The sequence below is a fragment of the Corvus kubaryi genome, unplaced genomic scaffold (genome assembly GCF_017639235.1).
Source record: "Corvus kubaryi isolate FWS band 111438036 unplaced genomic scaffold, C.kubaryi_AGA036_p1.0 37385, whole genome shotgun sequence".
Lineage (NCBI taxonomy): Eukaryota > Metazoa > Chordata > Aves > Passeriformes > Corvidae > Corvus > Corvus kubaryi.
This window is the reverse complement of record NW_024581127.1, coordinates 19,239,073-19,259,036: the sequence shown is the minus strand read 5'-3', so window position 1 is coordinate 19,259,036 and position 19,964 is coordinate 19,239,073. Positions and strand designations below refer to the sequence as shown.

Sequence of the window (19,964 nt, the reverse complement as noted above, 5' to 3'; positions counted from 1 at the left end):
CGGGGGCTGGGGCAGCGGCCGAGCGCGGCTGTGCGGGGCTGCCCGGGGCCCGCCCCGCCAGCGGCCTGCGCCCTCCCCCGCCCGCCTTCCTCCCGCGCCCACAGTGGCTGGAGGGGTCTGAGCCGGCTCTTTGTCCCTCCGGGGAACTGCGAGAAAACGGCGTTGGACTTTAACCGTGCCGGGTTGCTGCACACGTGGCAGTAAAGGTGTTCCTCTGTGGTCGACAGGATGCTGAGCTGTAAATTTGGATGTTACTAAAAAACAGACGTTGCTGAAGTTTCTTCTGACAGGTGCAGTCCGTGTCCCAGTCTGTTCACTGAGTGCTTGTCCATTTTAATGGCTGGTTAAGTGATGTTAAGGTTAATGTAAGGCATTACAGAGCTCTGTGTAAACCTCCAGTTGTGTTACACTCGGTAGGTGAAGTAAAGGAATATTTTGTCCCTTTCTCCCAGGGAAATCTAGTCAGTTCTAGAACAGTGCTAATACAGCACTCCTTTCAACTCCAAGCTGTAGCACTCAGTTCTTTGTGTGCTCTTTAAATATCTTCCTATAAAGACTTCCTGTTCTGCCACTGGATTTACTCAGCTGCCGTGTTCCATAGGTGAGTTGGGCAGTGAGGAGATGGAGATGGATGATAGGAGGATGGCTCTTGTGAGGAGGCACTGGTATCAGATAAATTTCCTTCATTTCCCTTTTCCATGTCCCGACAGACACCATGACAGCATTTCCACAACTCTTCATCAGGAAGCAGGCTCCAAAGGGTCAAGGAGCCAAATATGATAAAGTTGGCCATGGGGCAAGGACCCTGTCAGCCAGGACAGTTGACCAGGGTGGTCTGGAGGCAGCGCAGAGTCCAGACTACCAGGCAGGTTTCTGGTGATGAGGCAGATCTGAGGACAAGCCAGTGAGTCTGCACTGGTCCAAGATCAGTAGAGTCCATAGCGAATCGGGACACGGTTGTGGCCATGCTTAAGGGCGTCACTCCTATGATGTTGCTGAAGTGGGGATTGACACCCTTATGCCTGCAGAACCCACCTTCAATAAGAGAAACTCATATGCAATGCTGGTTTTAATATTTTAAAACCATTTCAAAACCATTTGTGTAGCAGAGGTACACCTTTCAGTATAACTTTCTATCTGAAGCAGAAACTGGAAAATAGTCTTCATCTGCATTCACACAGAAAAGCAAAACTGCAAGCATGACACACTGGGAAAAGTCAGGTTATGAAGACAGCCAGTTACATTTCTTTTGAGAACACATTCAGGTTTTGGCATTACAGTGTATATACTCAGTAGGGAATATGCCACGGTGAGAAGGAAGCATTTTAATATATGCATATAAAACATCTACACTTAATACAAAAACTGCCAGAGAGGCTCACCCACACTATCCTCCTAAATGCACAACAGACCTGTGTTGACTGTTGCATTAATGAAGAAATGCTGGAAACTGGCTGACCACTGATGGAAAATAACTGTCTTCTCTAAAAACATAATTATGCAGTTTCAAAATTAGTAATAATATAAACATATCTTAATTTCTAAAAGCAATGTCCACAGAGATAAGTACTTCTTTGTTCAAAAATGTCATTAGCCCTCAGCTCTGAAGTTTTAAACTTGGATTCCTTTGGCTCAGTTAATTTTCCTCAAGAGATCTCCGGAAACCTTGTATATTTCATTGCCACATCGAATGCAGTACTGCTACGGTAAACTAATCAAGTTTGTTAGAGAACTATACTTTTTAAATTAATGCTTTTCTTTTACAGATATTAAGACTCAAACGTATTAAATCACATTACCTGACAAATTGCAAGTGTGCTAATGTCACTTCTTTTACACCTATAGCAATTTCCATCACTTCGAAGTTTGATAGTTCCATCATCCTGACACATTCATGTTTCTACTTAATAACCTCATTCTGTCTGTAAAAGGGATACATTCTCTCTTTCAATATGAATTCTCCCTCCTACAGGATATGTGCTCCATTTGTTTGTTCTCTCACTTAAGTCCTTTTTTAAAGCTACCATAGCTTTTTAACTAAGAGTACCTTTCCTCAATTACAGTTCTGTTTGATTGTGTAGTAATTTGAGTTTTACATTGACAGAAGAAATTATACCTTCAACAAGTGTTCGATTCTGGTCAAAGCAGAGTTTTCATAGTTCGAAGCACAGAAAAATTGCAGGTTTTTAGTGTAAATTTCAGAAGCAATTTTCTGTACTGCTGCTACAAATTTAATCATTAAATCATCTTGAAACTCCAGATGAGAAGAGGCAGTTCCATGGTTAGATACATTTTCTATTCCTTTGTAGTATTCCTATGTACCTATTTTGGGTAATATCTAAGTACCATCCAAAGAATTTGCTTAAGTTAGACAAATGTGTATCCTAGCCTGTGTGAAAATCTGACCCAAGTAAGTAGCCAAGTAGTCACAAAAGCCCCTTTTCTCTCTGAAGGTCTTCCTGGCTGAAGCTGTACTCTCCTTTGCCTCTGCCAGCATATCTTAGATTCCTTCCCTTATTCCCACTAAGGCTTGATATACCTTGTAAAGGAAAATTCCAGACCAGTGATCTTGGTAAGAGGCCTTTGTATGCAAATTCAACAAACTGACTTTTAGCAAGCATATAATATATAAAAAATAATATTCGCAACTTTGAAATGGAGCACACTCCAAGTAGCTCTTTTGGAAGCAATGGCCAAGAGAGGCCAAAGAGCAGCAGTGACTGCCTTGATCTCCCTGAGCTCAGACAACTCTGCAGATTTGGTCTTCTGCTGGACTGGGCAGCTTTGTTGCACCCCTGAGAATGTTTCAGGGGTTCCCTCTCCTTTAAGCATCTCTCTCTGAGGCACTGACCTTCACACTCGAACCTGGCCAGCTGACAGGACCTTTTATGGGGCAGAACCTCTAGTCAGCCTAGAGGAATACCCACCTCAGGTTGAAACTGGCAGGCTGTTTTTTTCAGTGTTACAAAGAACTTAGAGGTGATAAAGAATGTGTGATTTTAGCCTAATGCTGAGTAATTTCCTGAAGAGACTATCCTGGGTTCTTCTCTCTGCTGACAGCGTCAGCTCCTTCTTCCTAGGGTGTTTCTGTATTTAATGTGGTGAGTTAATATGCAGAATAGATGGTAGGAGTAGGTAGCAAAATCCAGTTTTCCTTGTCCCTGCAATATTACTCATACTTCTCAACTAAAAATTCAGGAGAAGATAATGGGACCTCTTTTTTTATACCGCTAATTTACCACTTCATTACTAAACAGAAAATCTTCCTTTCCATCCTGTTGTATGCAGCCATTAAGTAATCTTTCCCGACTTACACACACAGCCTGTCTTTTTTGCCTGTAAGGAAAAAAAAGTGCATTAAGTTCAAGTTATCAGAAGCTAGATCCTAGGCACTGTTCTAGCATTTGAATTCAAATCCTCTAAACACTTGAGTACGTAGCATGTTGCTTTATAAAAATATTTATCTACATGGATATATTTGTGTGTGCATGCCTGCAAGTGTATTATTTGCAGGAAAACTGGAGAGAGAGAGCATAGAATGGAAACAAAAGGTCATGACATTTTGTTGGAAAAAGCATTTAGAAAAGCAAAGGATTTTCTTCTTAGGGTGGTTTTTGGTTGGTTTTGGTTGGTTGGTTGGTTGGTTGGTCAGTTGGTTTTGGAGAGAAGAGATTAATGAAGCTGTTCTTTGTTACTTCATACTTCAGTATTTGATAGAGTAATTGCTATGAATTTAGAAAATACAAGTTCCTTTCATTCAAGCCCTTTGCCACATTAAGTTATCTAATTTCAAGAAGAATTATTCTGAAGTTAGGGAAATAACTTAATAGAAAAAAATTAATAATGAATCCTCCCTTTTCCCATTTTAAAACAATTCAGCAAAAAAGACATATTATAGCCCCAAAACTTCAAAACTTGTGTTCTTATCTGAACACCTACATGCCAAGGCCAAGTGGCTTTTGGAAGTGTTGAGTTCCCAAAATTTTTCTAAAAACAATGCCAGCTTCAGACAAACCTTACTGTCTCAGAAAAATTTGGACTGGAAAATGTAGATCCCAGTTGTGATGGGGAAAAAAAAAACACAGGTCATTTTGAATATAACTGTGTGACCTCATGTAGATACAGTCTAAAGGAGAGAACAATCAAAGAAGGGATATGAGGAAGTAAAACAAATACATTTTTAATTCATGATACAGCTTCCTCTTGAGGGGAAGAGGAGGGGCAGACACTGATCACATCTCTGTGGTGACCAGTGACAGGACCAGAGGGAATGGCCTGAAGCTGTGTCAGAAGAGGTTTAGGCTGGATATCCGGAAAACGTTCTTCAGCCAGAGGGTGGTTGGGCACTGGAACAGCTCCCCAGGGAAGCGGTCACACACCAAACCTGACAGAGTTCAAGAAGCATTTGGACAATACTCTCGGGCACATGGTGTGATTCTTGAGGATGGTGCTGTGCAGGGCTAGGATTTCAACTCAGTGATCCTTGTGGATTCTGTCCAACTCAGCTTATTCTGTAATTCTGTGATTATCAAGTTTTCCTGTTCACTTCATGATAGTGAGGAAGCATTTTAAGTTATATTTATCATTACAGCAGTCAGGCTGAAACTAGGCTTAGATCACACTCTTTTTAATCTTTATTCAACAGGGAAAGATCAGTCCTCTTCTGGCCAATGACTATTTCATGAAACTCCTCCTGCAAAATACATTTCAATAGGTATTTTGCAATGTAAGCGAACAACTCAAATATTAGCAAATTGATCCAGGGTTTGGGCAGAAACTTACCTCAGAATGAAATGTGCATGAAAAAGTTAACAGATTAGCTAGAGACAGCATTTTTCAATCCAGGTCACAAAAAAAGATTTTGTAATGCTTTACTTTTACTACCTCTTCCATTGTGGCTTCCAAGGTCAATGCATTCCACCCAGCTACACCTGTGTTTGGGGCTAACAACTTATGCTTGTGTTCAACTAAAGGAGCATTTCTCTTTGTGGAAAGTGTTTATTTCTGGCTTTCCTTTCTTTTCTGGAAGAAACTGAGCAACTGCTGCCAGCTCCAGGGAGTATGCATAGGTGAGTACTGCATTTCCAGATAGTTTGATTAACTGGACTAAAGCAGTTCTTCCTTAAAGACATGTTGTACTCAGGAAAGCATTGAAAAATGAAGGATCCACCATACTTCTTCGTAGTTTGTTCTAGTGATTAAGCAGTAGTACTTTTAAATTTGAATTTGTCTGACTTCTATTTTTGTCTACTCTTTAATCCTTTCTCTGTTAAAGTTTGCTTTGTTTTTGTTTTTCTCCCTGAGAAGATTATGACACATCACAGCCATACATCGGCTTTCTTTTCAATAGAATAACACTGGGAGATTTTTCAAGCTTAGCTAGCAGTGCTAGCCCTCAATAATTTCCTTTTCTCTTTCAGTACTCCATTTTTTCCTACTTCCTTTCAAAATTGCAAGTTGAGCATCAGACTCACCATTGCAGCACACAAAGCTAGGATCAGTGTTATGCTCATCTCTGCTCATATGTATTCAAAGAACCCTTGGAAGCAGATGCTGAGTTTTTCCCTATGATTTCCAGTGTAATTGCTTTCAAGGGAATTGTGTTGCTTTTGCCCTGTGCACTAGATGCAAAACCCCAACGCTATGCTGACTTTGTACACAGACAGTGGATGAGAGCCAGGCAGCAGAAGAGGCCAGGCTGCTCTGCCCTTGTCAGTGTTCACACACAGGCTGCCAGACACAGATTTTATCAGCAGCAACTTTATATCTTACCTCAGGATCCGTGATTGAAAGAATGGGTATCTCTTTCCTAGCGACTCCAACAAACAGAAATTAGCAGAGATTTCTTAGAAGGACATTTTTTATGATCTGTTACTAAATCACTTCACTAGTTATAAGGTAAGCATAAAAAACATTTTTAAGAATAATACTATTCAGATGGAAAGCATCATGGTAAATGTGAAATAAACTAAATTGAAATTAGGCCTTTTGTTATTCCAAGCAAAATACCAATTAACCTATTTATTACACTAAGGTGGTGAAATATAAATTATTTATGAGGAAAGGAATTTGGTTTTGCTCATTTTGAGCTCCAGTCATTACACACTTGGCTCTGCAGCCACAGCTGTTTCTTTTGGAAAATGAATAGCTGAGAAAAACAATCCAAGTAGAACACAACTCTGATTTCAATTGCAAATATTTAGAAACTTAAATAAAGCCGAATAGACCCAGCAGGTAGAAACACTGGATATTTTTCACTGCTCTAGTGAAAACTCAATCACTAAGTTAAAGCCAAACACTGAAGGGGCTACCATTGTTACAATTAAACATATTCCATAAGATGATGGCATGGATGAGATAGTGCAGAGCTGTCACCTCTAAGGACCCTCCAGAGCGAAATGAGAAGCAGCAAATATTTTGTAATAGCACCGAACAGACTTCAGATGTACTTGTTCTCCGAGTGATAAAGGTCCTTACTGAACCATTATGGCAGTAAACAAGAATGAAGAAGAATGGGGGGAAAAGAAGATAAATAACACCCCACCACCCAAAAATGGAAAAACCTATGATAGCAAAATCATTCTATCTAAGATGTGAGTAAATGTTTGACATCCCAGCAGAAGTTCTTGGTGATGTCACTGGTTTGTAACATTTTTTGACTGGACTATGTCAATATAGAGAAGTATTCATGGGAGAATAATTATTAAACAAATTTCAGCTCATTGTGCATTTCAGACCCCTCAGGGCCTGACTAAGGGATAGGCTAAGCTAACTTTTTTCTGTTGGCCTTTCATTGACAGTAGCAGAACTATTCAATTTGCTGTCACATAGAATTTGGATTAGTGCACATCCGGAGCTATATGAATTCATTCTCATTCTTATCCAACCATTATTTCAATGTCTGTTTACAAACTGATTTTATTTTTTGCAGACTTGCCTACAAAAAGACGGAGCTGAACCAGCTACCGGAATGTATATGCACTGGGCCAGCTAAAAGAAGTATATTCCCACAGTTAAGGTAATTCACATCAGTCCTGAATTCTCACTTCATGGCTGTTTAGTTCTGGGTGCTGTCGGCCTTTGTAAGGAATCAGTGCATTTCATGACACTGAAGATGCAGAAATTTTGAAGAAAAATTAGTTAATGCATCTATCTGTCTGTATATGCTAGAGGTATGGAACCTTTAAAAACATAAATCATTGTATTTTTCAGTGTGTGAAAAAAAAACCTCAGCAGGACAATGTTCTGACTAAATCCTAAATGTTACTGTTTTCAATACTCAAACAAGTGAGTAGAAACTGAGACTGTGCAGGGAAGTTAGCAAAACAGGCCAGCCTATGCATCTGAGAATAAACCTGCAGTTAAAACAAAAATATGAGGCCTCTAAGAAACCATCTCTCATTGCTGATATCACCGCAAATCTAACTTCATTCTTAGAAGATCCATTGAGATACCTCTGACCAGGACCCTGCAGTGTTATTTGGATCTGCACATGCCCAACATGCTCTTTGCCTGGCTACTGAATGGAGGCCTCACTGGTGTGATTAACAGAACTCGTGGGGAACAAGTGGTGTTGGGCTGCTTACATCAAAGAGCAGCCAGTGGTACCCTGAGACAGGAGCCAGTGGTGTATTTCTGGAATGCAGTCACTCTCCTCTTCCTCCTGGGTCTCTGAACACTCTTGCATTTTAAGCCAGTCTGGGCAGAACCTTACAGCTTATTTTTGGCAGCATGTGAAAGAGCTTGTTGTCAAGCCTTTAAAGTCAGATTGGTCAGCATAATTTTCTGAAAATTTGTACAGTGTTCAGTCTTTATTCTGTGCCAAACATGAGCTGCCTGCAGAGGACTACATTGCACTTAGAGCAACTGCACTTCAAATGTCATGTTCCAGGTGGAACTTCAAATGTTTACAGATCGGACAACAAGTCTTCCACAGTTCAGTGTATGAACACCTTAAACCTGGCCCTCTCCTACCACAGTGAAGGGAAGCAGGTGGTAGCTCTGGAGCAAGTTAACTGTGTGCCCATGACATGGTGCAGCCGTTCATTAAGCAAAGAATTTTAAAGTCATGTGCAACATATTGAAGAACATCAGCAAAGACCTCTAAGAAAAAAAGAGTAAAACTACAGATGGTATTTTACAGCCATGACATATATAATATTCTGCTAGATTGTGTGAAGAAACATTCTGTACTCCATCAGTTACTAGCATTGGGTAAATCAAGTCTGGAATTAAGAACTCATAATAATTATACATATATGCAATTCAAATAGAACATACAGCAAATTTACAAATTTGAATTAACTGTGCTGGTTTGGCTGGGATAAAGTTAATATTCTTCATAGTAGCTATTATGGGGCTGTGTTTTTGATTTATGCTCAAAACAGTGTTAAGATATTTTATTATTGCTGAGTGGTGTTTACACAGCATCAAGGCCTCTTCTTCTTCTCACCCCACCCCACCAGTGAGGGAACTGGGGGTGCACAAGGAGTTGGGAGGAGACCTACCCAGGAACAGCTGACCCTGGTGACATACGGTGACATGCTCAGCTCATAAAGCTGAGGCAAGAAGGAAAGCGGGGAGATATTTGGAGTGGTTGCATTTGTCTTCCATAGTAACTTATGCAGAATGGAGCCCTGCTTTCCTGGAAGCATCTGAATACCTGCCTGCCAGTGGGAAGTGGTGAATGAATTCCTTGTTTTGCTTTGCTTGTGTGCATGGCTTTTGCCTCACCTATTAGACTGTGTTTATTTCAACGCATGAGTTTTCTAACTTTTACTCTTCCGATTCTCTCCCCCATTCCACTGGGTGGGTGTTGGGGGAGAGTGAGCGAGCAGCTGTGGGGGGCTGAGTTGCCAGCTGGGTTTGATCCATGGTACATACTGAATGCAAAAACACATCTTAAAAAACAAGATGGATCTTTAAGTGAAATAAAAGAATTTTCTTCTTTCCGACCTCCACCATTATTTTACAGCACAGAGGCAATGACATACAGCAAATATGCTCAAACTAACATGAAGATAGATTTAAAACAGCACAGGCAAGGCCCTCAGGAGGAGTATCTGCAGCAGATCCACGATCCTGGCTCCAGTTACAGTCTTAGCAGGGACTTGGTCTTTGTAGACAAAAGATTTCATGACCAGTTACATCTTGTCCCGTTGATGCTGGTATGGCCCTGTTTATACCAGCTCCTGTCTACTGCCAAACTTCGCCTTTAGCTGTTGCCAGACTTCTCTCAGACCTGTTCCCCCGTCTGCCCAGCCCCCGGAGCCCTCTCAGGCCGGCGCTGTCGCTGCCGTTCTGCCCAGCCCCGCGCAGGGCTGAACGCAGCCTGTCCCAGTGAGCAGGCAGCGAGGGGAGCGCTCACTGTGCTCTGCGCCACAGCACCGCAATTCCCTCCTCGAAGACCGAGGGACTGGGCAGCAGCAGAGGGGCTGCAGAGTGGAACGGGAGCCGCCACCACCGTCCCCATGCACGGAGCGTGGGTGCCCCCGGGCGGCTCCTCAGCTGAAAACTCGCAGCAACAGCACAACCCACTGGCACAGGAATGACTTTCCAAGTGAGAGTTTTTACAGTATTCTTCCAATTAGGCGTATGAATATTATGTTGACTCAGTAATTTTTCACAGTAGCCACCGAGTCACAACAGTATCCGACTGCTCGTTCAGTTTCTGCTTATGCTTCACCTCCACTTTACAGCCTATTCAACACCACAAATAGAAGCTGGGAAAAATTAAACATTCTCACTTCAAAGCCCCTTTCCTGATCCTCTCTATTAATGGAATTTATTTTTGCAGCTATTTATAGACCTGGCTGATGTTATAGTTCCAGATACAAGAATTTAAAATGCATCATGTTATGAGACTTAGGGTGGCAAATTATTGAATTATACTTCAATTTCAAAAGGCCCCAAAGATCCACATTAAAAAAAATAACCAGTAATATGGGCAAAGCTAGAAAACAGTAGTTGTTCAGAATTAGAATAGCAACTCAAAGTAAATGTGAAAAGAATTACTGAGGAAAGATACAACTCCCTTTTTATTGAAGAATTGAACCTCTTATGAATTGCTGAGTAAATACTTCCAACCCACATCAGAGACTTCAAACAACTCATTTGCTAGAAAAGAAGTACCAAAGGAATGTCACCAACAGTTTCATGTAGTCTTAACTTTCTCCTGCTTACTCTGGGAAAATCAGAAAGGATATGCTCAGCAGTACATCATATCCCATTTTCCACATTTTTTTAAATTGTTTTCTGCATTTCTGGTCAACACACTTGTTAATTGTGCTTCTTTTCTGAAAACCTTTGCAAGGTTTCACAGTTGTATAAAGTTATGGATTATTAAAAACTGGAACAGGTGACACCACATTACAGTCCACTGAGAGATAGAAGCACCTTAGAACCATGAGTCCACAAAATTTTTTATTAAAATAACACCAAGTTTAAGAAATCAATGCAGTGCAAAGAAAAAGTAATGATTTTCCATCCTTAAGTATGTAAACTGCATTCCAATCCTGACATGACTGATGTAATGCAGAAACACTGTACCCCAGATGAATGTCAAAGTTAAAGACTGGCATGCTGAGCAAGGAAGGTTCTTATTCTTTGCAAGAGTTCTTTCTTTACACTGTCTGGTACCAAAGCTGAAACACAAATAAGAAAGTAAGAAGTAAAAAAAGACAAAACAAGAAGTATGCTAATACCATACTTTTACAACAGCTACTTCTATTCTTTCATTGTTGCAATTCCGTTAATACCTAAAGTAACTGAAAATACTTAATTTTCCTATAGCACATCTATACTTTTCCCATTTAAAATACACTAAAATTGGGATCTATTGAGAACGGTGTTGTTATTGGTAGGTTTTTTTGCCTATTCATCCAGAAAATTGGAAAGTTTGAGGAAAAGGATTATTCAACAGGAAACAGGATATAATCACCAGAAGAAGTGTGATTATCCTACCTTTTTTCTTCGCAAATTTAAGACAAAAAAAAAATCTCAACCCTGGCCTCTAAGTAAGGGTCTCCAGCAAGCTATTTTGAAGGCCTATTTTTATTTAGAACTTAATGAAGTTACTACCACTAACATCAAAGCCTGCTAGAGAGCCCAAGAGGAACAATATAAAGAGGACTGCAGTTTCCTTAAGTGATTCAATTTTTTTTGTATCTGTATGCTATGTCCTTTACTCTTCCCATTCCCATTACACTGTTAGTTCTGATTTTCCATCTTAAAAGATTTTGAATTTTAAAACATCTGTGTTGCACACACAACTTGGGACCATTAAGTCAATTATAAAAATGAATATAGACATGACTCAATAATGTAATCTGCAAAAATACTCTGAAGGCTGCTACGCAATACAAATTTGCATGTTTTATTTGTAGTTTATATCAAGCTATTAACATTTTATTTGTAGTTCATATCAAGCTATTAACATGTTTCCTTGAATCCAACACAGGCAAGTTCATGATGCTGCTTTCAAAATATTAATGAAATAGAGGTAGGTATGTTTATAGATGTAGTATTACATCCACATTTGTATTTTCTTACCTCTGCCTTTGGGAGTGATTTCTGCCACCAAATCATCAACAGTAACATGTTCTAATCCTTTTTCTTTAATGACATCTGGGGAAGACCAAGACCGATATTTTAAGTCTTTTAATCCATTCATAAGATGACGAGACCTGTGCTGGTGATTAAGAGACAAAACCTGCCTACATAGTCATGGGAGAACATGAAGAGCATGGGACCTAAATATAGGTTATTAGCTCAGTACCTACTGCATTGTACAGTGGATTTTAGTCTCTCACTCATGCCATAGGTTTAAGGATGGGAACTTGTCACTGCTGATGCATCTTGATCAGCTTATATTTTAAAAACAAACATGAAAATGTTTTATCTCATCTGAGCATTACCAGATGTGCCTATTACTGGAGTGTTGGAGCAGTTCACAATTGGCTCACTTCTCTCTTAAAACACATTATTTATACAGTCCTAAGAAAGGTGCAACTGGGAAAAAACTTTGGAACATACAACAAGGAAGAGCACAGTAAATCCTTACTCTTCTTCCAATTGGTTTAAACAAGATTTCTGTACATATTTCAGCCAAGTCAAAAAGTATGTCAGAAAGAAAGGAATACACATTAAAAAAAATAACCAGTAATATAGCAAAATAAAGGTTATTTTTAATACACATCAGTATTTAAACAATTGTTCACTTATTGTGCCTTGCACACTACTGAAAAGTGCAAAGTCAAAGCTGAGAAGTAATCTCAATACAGTAGAGCATGAACTTAAAATATTGTTTAAACATAAATGTTTTTAACTGTATGTCAGTACCTAGGATTGATTGTCCCCAAGACACTAAATATGTTTTCTGAACTGACATCACATGAACTATTTGTAGAAACAAACAAACAAAAAAAACCCCCAAACGCCCACCCCCACTCCCCAGATCACAGAATGCATCAGGTTGGAAGGGAGCACAGTGGCTCATCTGGTCCAACTTCCCTGCTCAAGCAGGGTCATCGCAGAGCACATGGCACAGGATTGCATCCAGATAGTTCTTGACTATCTCCAGTGAAGGAGACTCCACAACCTCTGGGCAATCTGTTCTAGTTCATGGTCACTGCACAGTAAAGAAGTTCTTCCTCATGTTCAAGAGAAACTTCCTGAGTTTCTGCCCGTTGCCTCTTGTCCTATTGCTTGGCACCACCAAGAAGAGCCTGGATCCATCCTCTGACACCCTCCCTTCAGATACTGATAGACATTGACGAGGCCCCCCTCAGTCATCTCTTCTCAAGGCTGAACAGGCCCAGCTCCCTCTGTCTTTCCTCGTTAAGAGGAGATGCTCCAATCCCTTATGCATCTTTGTCACCCTCTGCTGGACCTGTTCTAGGAGCTGCATGTCTCTCTGTCCTTCCTTTTGGAGGTTATTATGCTCTTAACACAGACAAATAAATTTATTTTTCAGAGTATTTTTCAGTCTCAGCAACTGCAGTTACAGTCCAAAGTACTAATGTAAACCAAATAATTTTCCGTAACTTTACTATAGCAGAGTATGAAGTGTGTGGTTAAGAAGGCAGATAAACACCCCTCTTGTTTTCTGTAGTACTGAAACGGGTGATCTCTGGCAGTGCCATTAGGTGGACAATGGCAAACATTAATCTTTTCAGGCTTCTTTGCAAATCAAGCTATGAAAACAATTTAACACACTCAGCCCTACACTTGTAGTGGAATACACACTTGTAGTGTAGTTCCCTACACACTTGTAGTGGAATATTGAATTTCCAGGCACAACAGACAAAAGCAGAATTTAAGCAAAAGCTCAAGGGATTTGTTACTTGCTTTAAGGAAATTTCATCATGCAGCAATATTTCTGGATGCTTAAGTACTATTCATAACAGTTTCATACAATTTATAAGTCATTAAATTCCAGCAATGCCAAACACTTAACTCAACGCTAAAGATTTGGGTATTCAGATGTTCATCTGCTTGTTTTCTCTCCTCTAAGGAGATGACCTTAATTTCAAGAACTGTATTCAGAAAGAGTACAAAGGCACTTCTTTCTCTCCCATATGCAGATAACAAAGTTCTCCAAGTTTAAAGGTTTTAAGTTGCACACCACTGTATTTGTTCAATTCTCCTTTGTCTTTTTTCTTCTCCTGTAGCAACAGTCATCACTCTCAAAACAAAAAGCTGTTATCATCATAAATATTTAGGGAATCAATTCCTATACTTGTCTGAGAAGCTTAATAAGGTTCAGATCAGAGTTCTTTAAAGATTTTTTTTGCCAAGACAGCAAGATGCTTCCTTGCACGCAAACCCAGTTGCCAGGGATACTTTCCTCTTGCCTGCATCTTGTTTAAACTGGCAGTAAAGCCTTCATCTGGGACTTTTATTTGGCCAGAGTCTCAGCTGACTACAAAGGATATTAATTAATTGACCACTGTTACCTTTGCAATGTGCCTTCAACTGATCCTTCCAGCCACATTCAATTAACTTGGCTCTCAGCAACTCTTTAAGGCTGTTAAGACAATATACAACTTGTTAGAACAGCAAACATTCCTGACAGCTTAAATATGCTCCAGTGTGAAAGTTAAACCTATAATTACTACCCAAGAGCTCCCAGACCAGCAGCAGAAATGGCTGAACATCAGGTGAATCCAAACCCAAATGAGTTCCAATTTCAGTTCACCATATTGGACTATGAGGATTTGGTGCCTCAGGAGCTAACCCACAGAATTGCTCAGGCAGTGTTGATGCTGCAGCCACCGAAAAAAGGTAGAAGCCCTTGAATTACTCGACCTGACTGAGTCTATTCTGGTAGCAGATGTATGCAAACTTTCTAAGTTGGAGTATTTCACCTGATACCAGGTCTTCAAAATAAGTAAAACCTTCCCGCTCACCTTTCAGAAACATGAATTTTGCACTACTCAACTGCAGGCTTATCTTCCCAGTTACACATTACCTTGTTTTGGGTGAAAATGAAGGGATCCTATATCTTATCTTCCTAAGCATGGTTAGCTATGTAAGCTTAAGCAACAAGGATTCAGGCATTAATGGAGAAGACAAAATCTGCCATAATGAAGCATCTACTCCATATATCAAAATAGAATATTGAAAGTTAGCTAAAAAAATGAAAATTAGTACTAAAAAACAGAAGAAGGGAAAATGAAAGTAAAAATATGATAAATAACTTTAATATTTTTACTGTTTTCTCCTGCCTATACTGTACTATCCTAAATAACTCTAGCAAAACCCTGTTTTTATGAATGAAATGACTGCAGCAAGAGGCTGAACTGTGCAGGTCTAATCCCTTTTACTCAGTGAATTGTGTAGAGGGCAGATGAACTGATGACAAAAAGCAGAGTAAGAATACAGGTGACATTGGCTGCTTCTAGATATTTCTCAATTCAAGAAATCCAAGTGCTCTGCCTCTGATCATAGTACAGCTCTGATAAAGCTTGTTTGTAAGAGAGCTTTTGACATCCTGATAAAACCCTTCCAACTCTTAAATTAGGATAAAATAGATCTCAATACCATTTCAAGAAATTGCTTGCTTTGCTGAAGCTCTGTGCAATCTCCAAGGGGATGGTCACAGCCAGGAAAGATGTAGAGCAGAGATACCACATCAGGCTACAAAAGGTTACACCAGGTACAAGGCTATGACCCAGGAAAAAAAATTGCCATACGGGCCTTTAAAAATGAAGCTTCTGGTGCATGGTGTTACAAGCACAGTGAAACAATGATGAGGGAAATGGCACAAGCACTCTAGTGATATGTGAATACAATGTCAATAAAACAGACTACAGAGACACCAAAAGGCCAAAAATATTGTGCAATTTACTTGTTTGCCTGTATTGGGATCTCTACAATGACTTGTACAAGTGCTGTTTTATGTATTCTACTGTGTGTTGCTTTACCTAACAAGCGAAGAGCTAGAAACACAAGAAAAACTTAAAAGCAGAAAGGAAAGTTTTGTTTCATTCTCCGTATCAGGAAATAACAAGACTTAACTGCAACAAACTGCATGGAATGATGATTCTTACATGAACCTAGGGCATTTCAACACAAAATACCTGAATAAGAGAAAGTTTTAGAGTTCATAAGCCAATCACTCCCCACCATCTCTTTTCAGTTGTAAAACTAAAACAAAACTGTTCAAAAGGCATTTTTAAAAATAGTTTTGTATAATACTCAATACTTTCATGTGCAAGCATTTAAAGAATTTAGAGTTGAGTTTACTTCTAGTGATGCCTTTTCTTGGTCTTAAAATCAAGAGTCAAACGCAGTTAGAAGGGGAAAAGGGATTTTACCTTGGTATTTATTTTAAGGATCTTTAGGTGCACACGCCTAGGTCATATGCATCGAAATGCACCCTGCCAAAATGCTTACCCCAAAAGATCTGGTATAACATTATAGGTTTTACTAATTAGCACATCTATCAAAGATTCCCCAGTGAGAGGCTCAAGTGAGCCCCCCTCCCCAAGGAGCCTTCTCCTGGATGGTTCTATCTTGGTTTACAGAATATGTTCTGGAGAGGACCTTGCGGTCTGGGGCACACTGATCCCTAGCTACGAAGCTTCTAAAATGTTTAGCCTCTTAGCTTGACAAACAAGTCCAATAATGTAGGCAAAAAGCACTAAGAATACAGAACTTGTAAAAAGGTATAACAGGGGTATAAAAGAAAAGGCAAAAAATCTTCATGGCATCACTAGGTGTAGTGCAGTTTTAATGTATTTAAAGCCTCTCACCGGGATGGAGTAGGAAGTCAACTTACCGTTCTCGCTCTCCTGTTTCTATTAGCTTTTGGTTAATGGTTGCTCTCATCTGGGCATCTTTATTCATGTTGGAAATCTAGGTTTTCCACAAACCTACCCAGAGCAGAAGAGAGTTTCGACAAGTGCTGGTATCATTCGCACAACAAAAAAAAGTCACCAAAACAGAATGACATACAGTGTTCTGTTCGCTGACACATGCCCGTGGTTAATGACCGGAGCACCAGTGTGTGACCGGTTCAGGGGACGAGCTCGGTACAGCACCCGCCCGGCTGCTCGAGTGCCGGGGCACCGGCAGTTCGCCAGGCCGCCTGCGCGGGCGCGGCCCACCCTCGCCGGGCGCGGCCTCTCCGCAGCCCGGCCCTCCCGCCCGGCGCCTCCGGCGCTCGGCCCGCCCAGCGGCGCCCCTGGAGCGAGGGAGCGGCGCGGGGAAAGGAAGGGAAAGTCCGACCTGGTTCGCTCCCGACTCGCTCCCGGCTCACCGCCCGCCGCAGCGCCGCCGGTCCGTGCAGCAGGAGGCGGAGCCGCCGGCAAGACGCGCCACGCGCCGCCCGCCCCACCGCTCCTGCGCGCGGGCTCCGCCGGGAATCGTAGTCCGGGCTCGGCGACTACAGCTCCCGGCGCGCCCCGGTCCCACGGCTGCCTCCGGGCCCGGACTACAACTCCCAGCACGTACTCCGGCGGCCGGGCGCCCGCGCACCCTCTTCCCTTGGTGCTCCGCGGCCGCTGCCGCGCGTTCCCCGAGGGCCCGTGGAGTTGCCGGCGGTTCCCGAAGTTTTCTCGGAGCTGTGGGATGGCGGGCGCCGCCCACTGCTCCCTGCAGGCCAAGCGCCTGCTCCTGGACCCCAAGTTCGAGGGATACAAGCTGTCTCTGGAGCCGCTGGCCTGCTACCAGCTGGGGCTGGACGCGGGTGAGGAGCGGGCGCGGCGCGGGGCTGATCCCGCCGGGCATCCCTTGGGCAGCGCGGGGGGGACGCATCCCCCAGCGTTTCCCTTCGTCCCTTCGCGGTGCTCCGCGGCCGGGCGGCGGCTCTCAGTGCAGGGTGCCCCGAGCTGGGGACAGCCCGGCCCGCAGCAGCGGAAGTCCCGCGCCTCTCGAGCGGCGGGCGTTTCAGAGACCGAGCGCTTCGTCTCGGCTTTTCTCATTATGATTGCTGCAGTTGGCCAGGGACGTCCGTCGTCCTCCCCCCCAGGTGGCTTCATGGTGGACAGAGGTTTCCGACTTGTCAGACCTCTGCCTTGTAGCTGTCTGCCCCTGGTGCGCTTAGTTCCCAAATGAGTAAGGAAACCTGTGTCCTAAATCTGTGTCCTAAATCGCCTGCTTGTGCAGGCGAGGTGAGGCCAGGTTACCAGCTGAGGTAGTCCAAAGCGGAGTGTGAAGGGAGCACATGCGATTTAGAGAAATACATATTAAATCAACATCTTATACAAACTTCAGCAAATCAGCTGTTTTTCTTTCTTACTCTGCCCACAGTTCAGAGGTGGATCTTCAGGCCATGCATTCCATGCCCTGCTTTCTCTGCCAAGCATCATTAGTGTTTGAGATGCTGCTCCATTAACAGGCTAATTAATGTACATGAGGAGTACATTAGCACAAAGTCCTGTTGGATATGTGCCTACAGTCTTAGCCATGCCCTGAAATCTCTCAGTACCCTACGTTTACCGATTTGTGAAATTCAGGTCTTTTTGTAAGGTGGATGAATTAGTTTGGGGTTTTTTTGTAAAGCTGAGACAGTAAATACAGTTTGTAATTACACAATTTGTGTAATCTCTCTCTCGGTATATTTACTGAACGATATACCTGTCTACAAAGTTACCCATTATATGTTACTTTAGTTTTGTGTACAATACATTGTATTTGTAGTGGATCAGAAAGGTATGTTTGCCGTGCTGAATTGTCAGCAGTAAGAAGGAAGTTTTTCGATAAATTTTGTATTGAAGGTCAAATGAATTAGACTGTCAGTGTATCTATGGCAGGACTGGAAAATTTAACAAGAATAACATTTTTACTGTAAGACTGCTTTAGGTGTCACCTTTCAAAAGACAGTCCAAGTGCAGGTGAGTGGGTGCGTGTTACGAGAGTGCTGCAGTTGTGTCAGAGATGTACAGAGATGTGTAGCATAGGTGCAGTGCCTTAATTACTGCCTTATTTCCTGTTCTGCCTATGGTCAAGCTACCTCTGTGGTTCCTGGATAGTCAGTTGTGCACCTGTTCTAAGTAGGTGAGGAGTACAGATTTTCATTAGAGTACATGAGCAGTGGAGTTGCTAATGGAGAGATGGATCTTCTCAGTTCTTGTCCATTCACATATTTTACATAACAATTACAGGAACTCGTGTTCTCTTGGTTTGAAAGACAGGTGTCTGCTAAGGAAGGGAGAAGCCTCCCTTGGAATGGCAGATGCAACCCCCCTTCCCTCCGAGTTATTATAATTTTGAAATCAAGGGGCTTTTAGGCAAAGATGTGGGAAATAGGAATAACAGTTCTTTACTATTATATATATACCAGTCAAACAAACAACAATGACTCTGGCAGTAACAGCAGTCACAAACCCAGTCCCAGCCTTCTCGGCTGTCGGGCCCTTTCCCCTCGGGTGCAGTTCCGCTCGCAGCCGGCAGGGGCGCTGGCGGCTCCCGGTGAGCAGGGCAGGTGCGATGGTTCCCCCGCGGCTGCAGGGGGCGCTCTGGAGCGAGCTCGGGAAACACGCGGCACCGGTGCCCTGGGATCCCGGGAAGGGATGGAACAAAGGCTTCACAAACCCCTGGGCAGCCGATCCCGGTGTCCGGCCGGACCCTTGGGAACAGCAGGCTGGAAGGGCAGGCTGGAGTGGCAGGCTGGAGCGGCAGGGACGAGCACAAATCCCAGATGGCAGAGGAGATGTATCCAAACGGGGAACCCCCCCCGGAGGTCTGGGCAGGCAGGGTTAGCACGGCTACAACGCAGCGAAGGCTCGAAGCAGCAGCGGGGCAGGGCGGCCACGGCCGGGCTCCCGGTGGGGAAGGCAGGCTTGGGATCCTGGTGTTTTCTCCAGCAGAAAGAAAAGCGGCAGTAGGAAAAACAGCTTCCTCTCTCTCTGAACTCGGAGACCCAACTGCCCACACCCCCAGGTGAAACAAAAAGAGCAGCCAGGTCCTTTGTTTTCCTTATGTACTCAGCCATTTGTTCCCCTAGCAACATGTATAGGGGAAAATTCCTTTAACAGAAAAAAAATAGGACTAAACTAAAACCCCAACACGTGTGATACAGGATTGGTATGTGTGACTGTGTTCTTTTCTTTCCCCACTACTCACAACGCAAAGACCCTGACTCATTTCAGTCTAACCACTCAACTGTCCTACAGAGTCGCTACTACTAACTCACTTGTTCTGTTCTGTGTGCGCATACAAATACTGGTCCTCTGGAGAGTGGAAAGCTTTTATTGTTACTGTGTTTGGGAATTAATAACAGGAAACATATCAGGCCTTAGATCTGTCTTCCAGACATTTTATTTTCAGGCTGCTCTTAGGCTGTACAGCTGCCTCTTTCGCCTTGCTGGTTTTCTTTTGCTTCCTTCAAGGCAGTTTCCTCACAGTGCAGAGGTGTTCTGTACCTGACTTTTTGTATTTCTCAGTGTCAGTACTCTACATGTGTGTTAGATTTAGGGTATCCTTCCAAAACTTGATTTCTGTTTTGTACAGGAATAATG

The 19,964-nt window shown here is 42.5% G+C and overlaps 2 protein-coding genes across 2 annotated transcripts in view; one reads left to right on the top strand and one right to left on the bottom strand.

The window, feature by feature from the left end:
- Positions 1–10,409: 10,409 nt before the first annotated feature.
- On the bottom strand, positions 10,410–16,831 carry ENY2 (ENY2 transcription and export complex 2 subunit). The gene is made up of 5 exons (XM_042035909.1): positions 16,732–16,831; positions 16,283–16,376; positions 13,956–14,026; positions 11,551–11,625; positions 10,410–10,643 (listed from the first exon to the last, which is right to left on the bottom strand). Exons 2-5 carry the CDS (start codon positions 16,348–16,350, stop codon positions 10,567–10,569), a joined length of 291 nt encoding a protein of 96 aa, XP_041891843.1. The 5' UTR covers positions 16,351–16,376; positions 16,732–16,831; the 3' UTR covers positions 10,410–10,566.
- Positions 16,832–16,953: 122 nt separating this feature from the next.
- The window catches only part of NUDCD1 (NudC domain containing 1), a 42,909-nt gene continuing 39,898 nt past the window's right edge, over positions 16,954–19,964 (top strand). Inside the window, exon 1 of the mRNA XM_042035907.1 lies at positions 16,954–17,191. Coding sequence (XP_041891841.1) covers positions 17,074–17,191 — 118 coding nt within the window. The 5' untranslated portion in view covers positions 16,954–17,073. The remainder of the gene's footprint in view (positions 17,192–19,964) is intronic.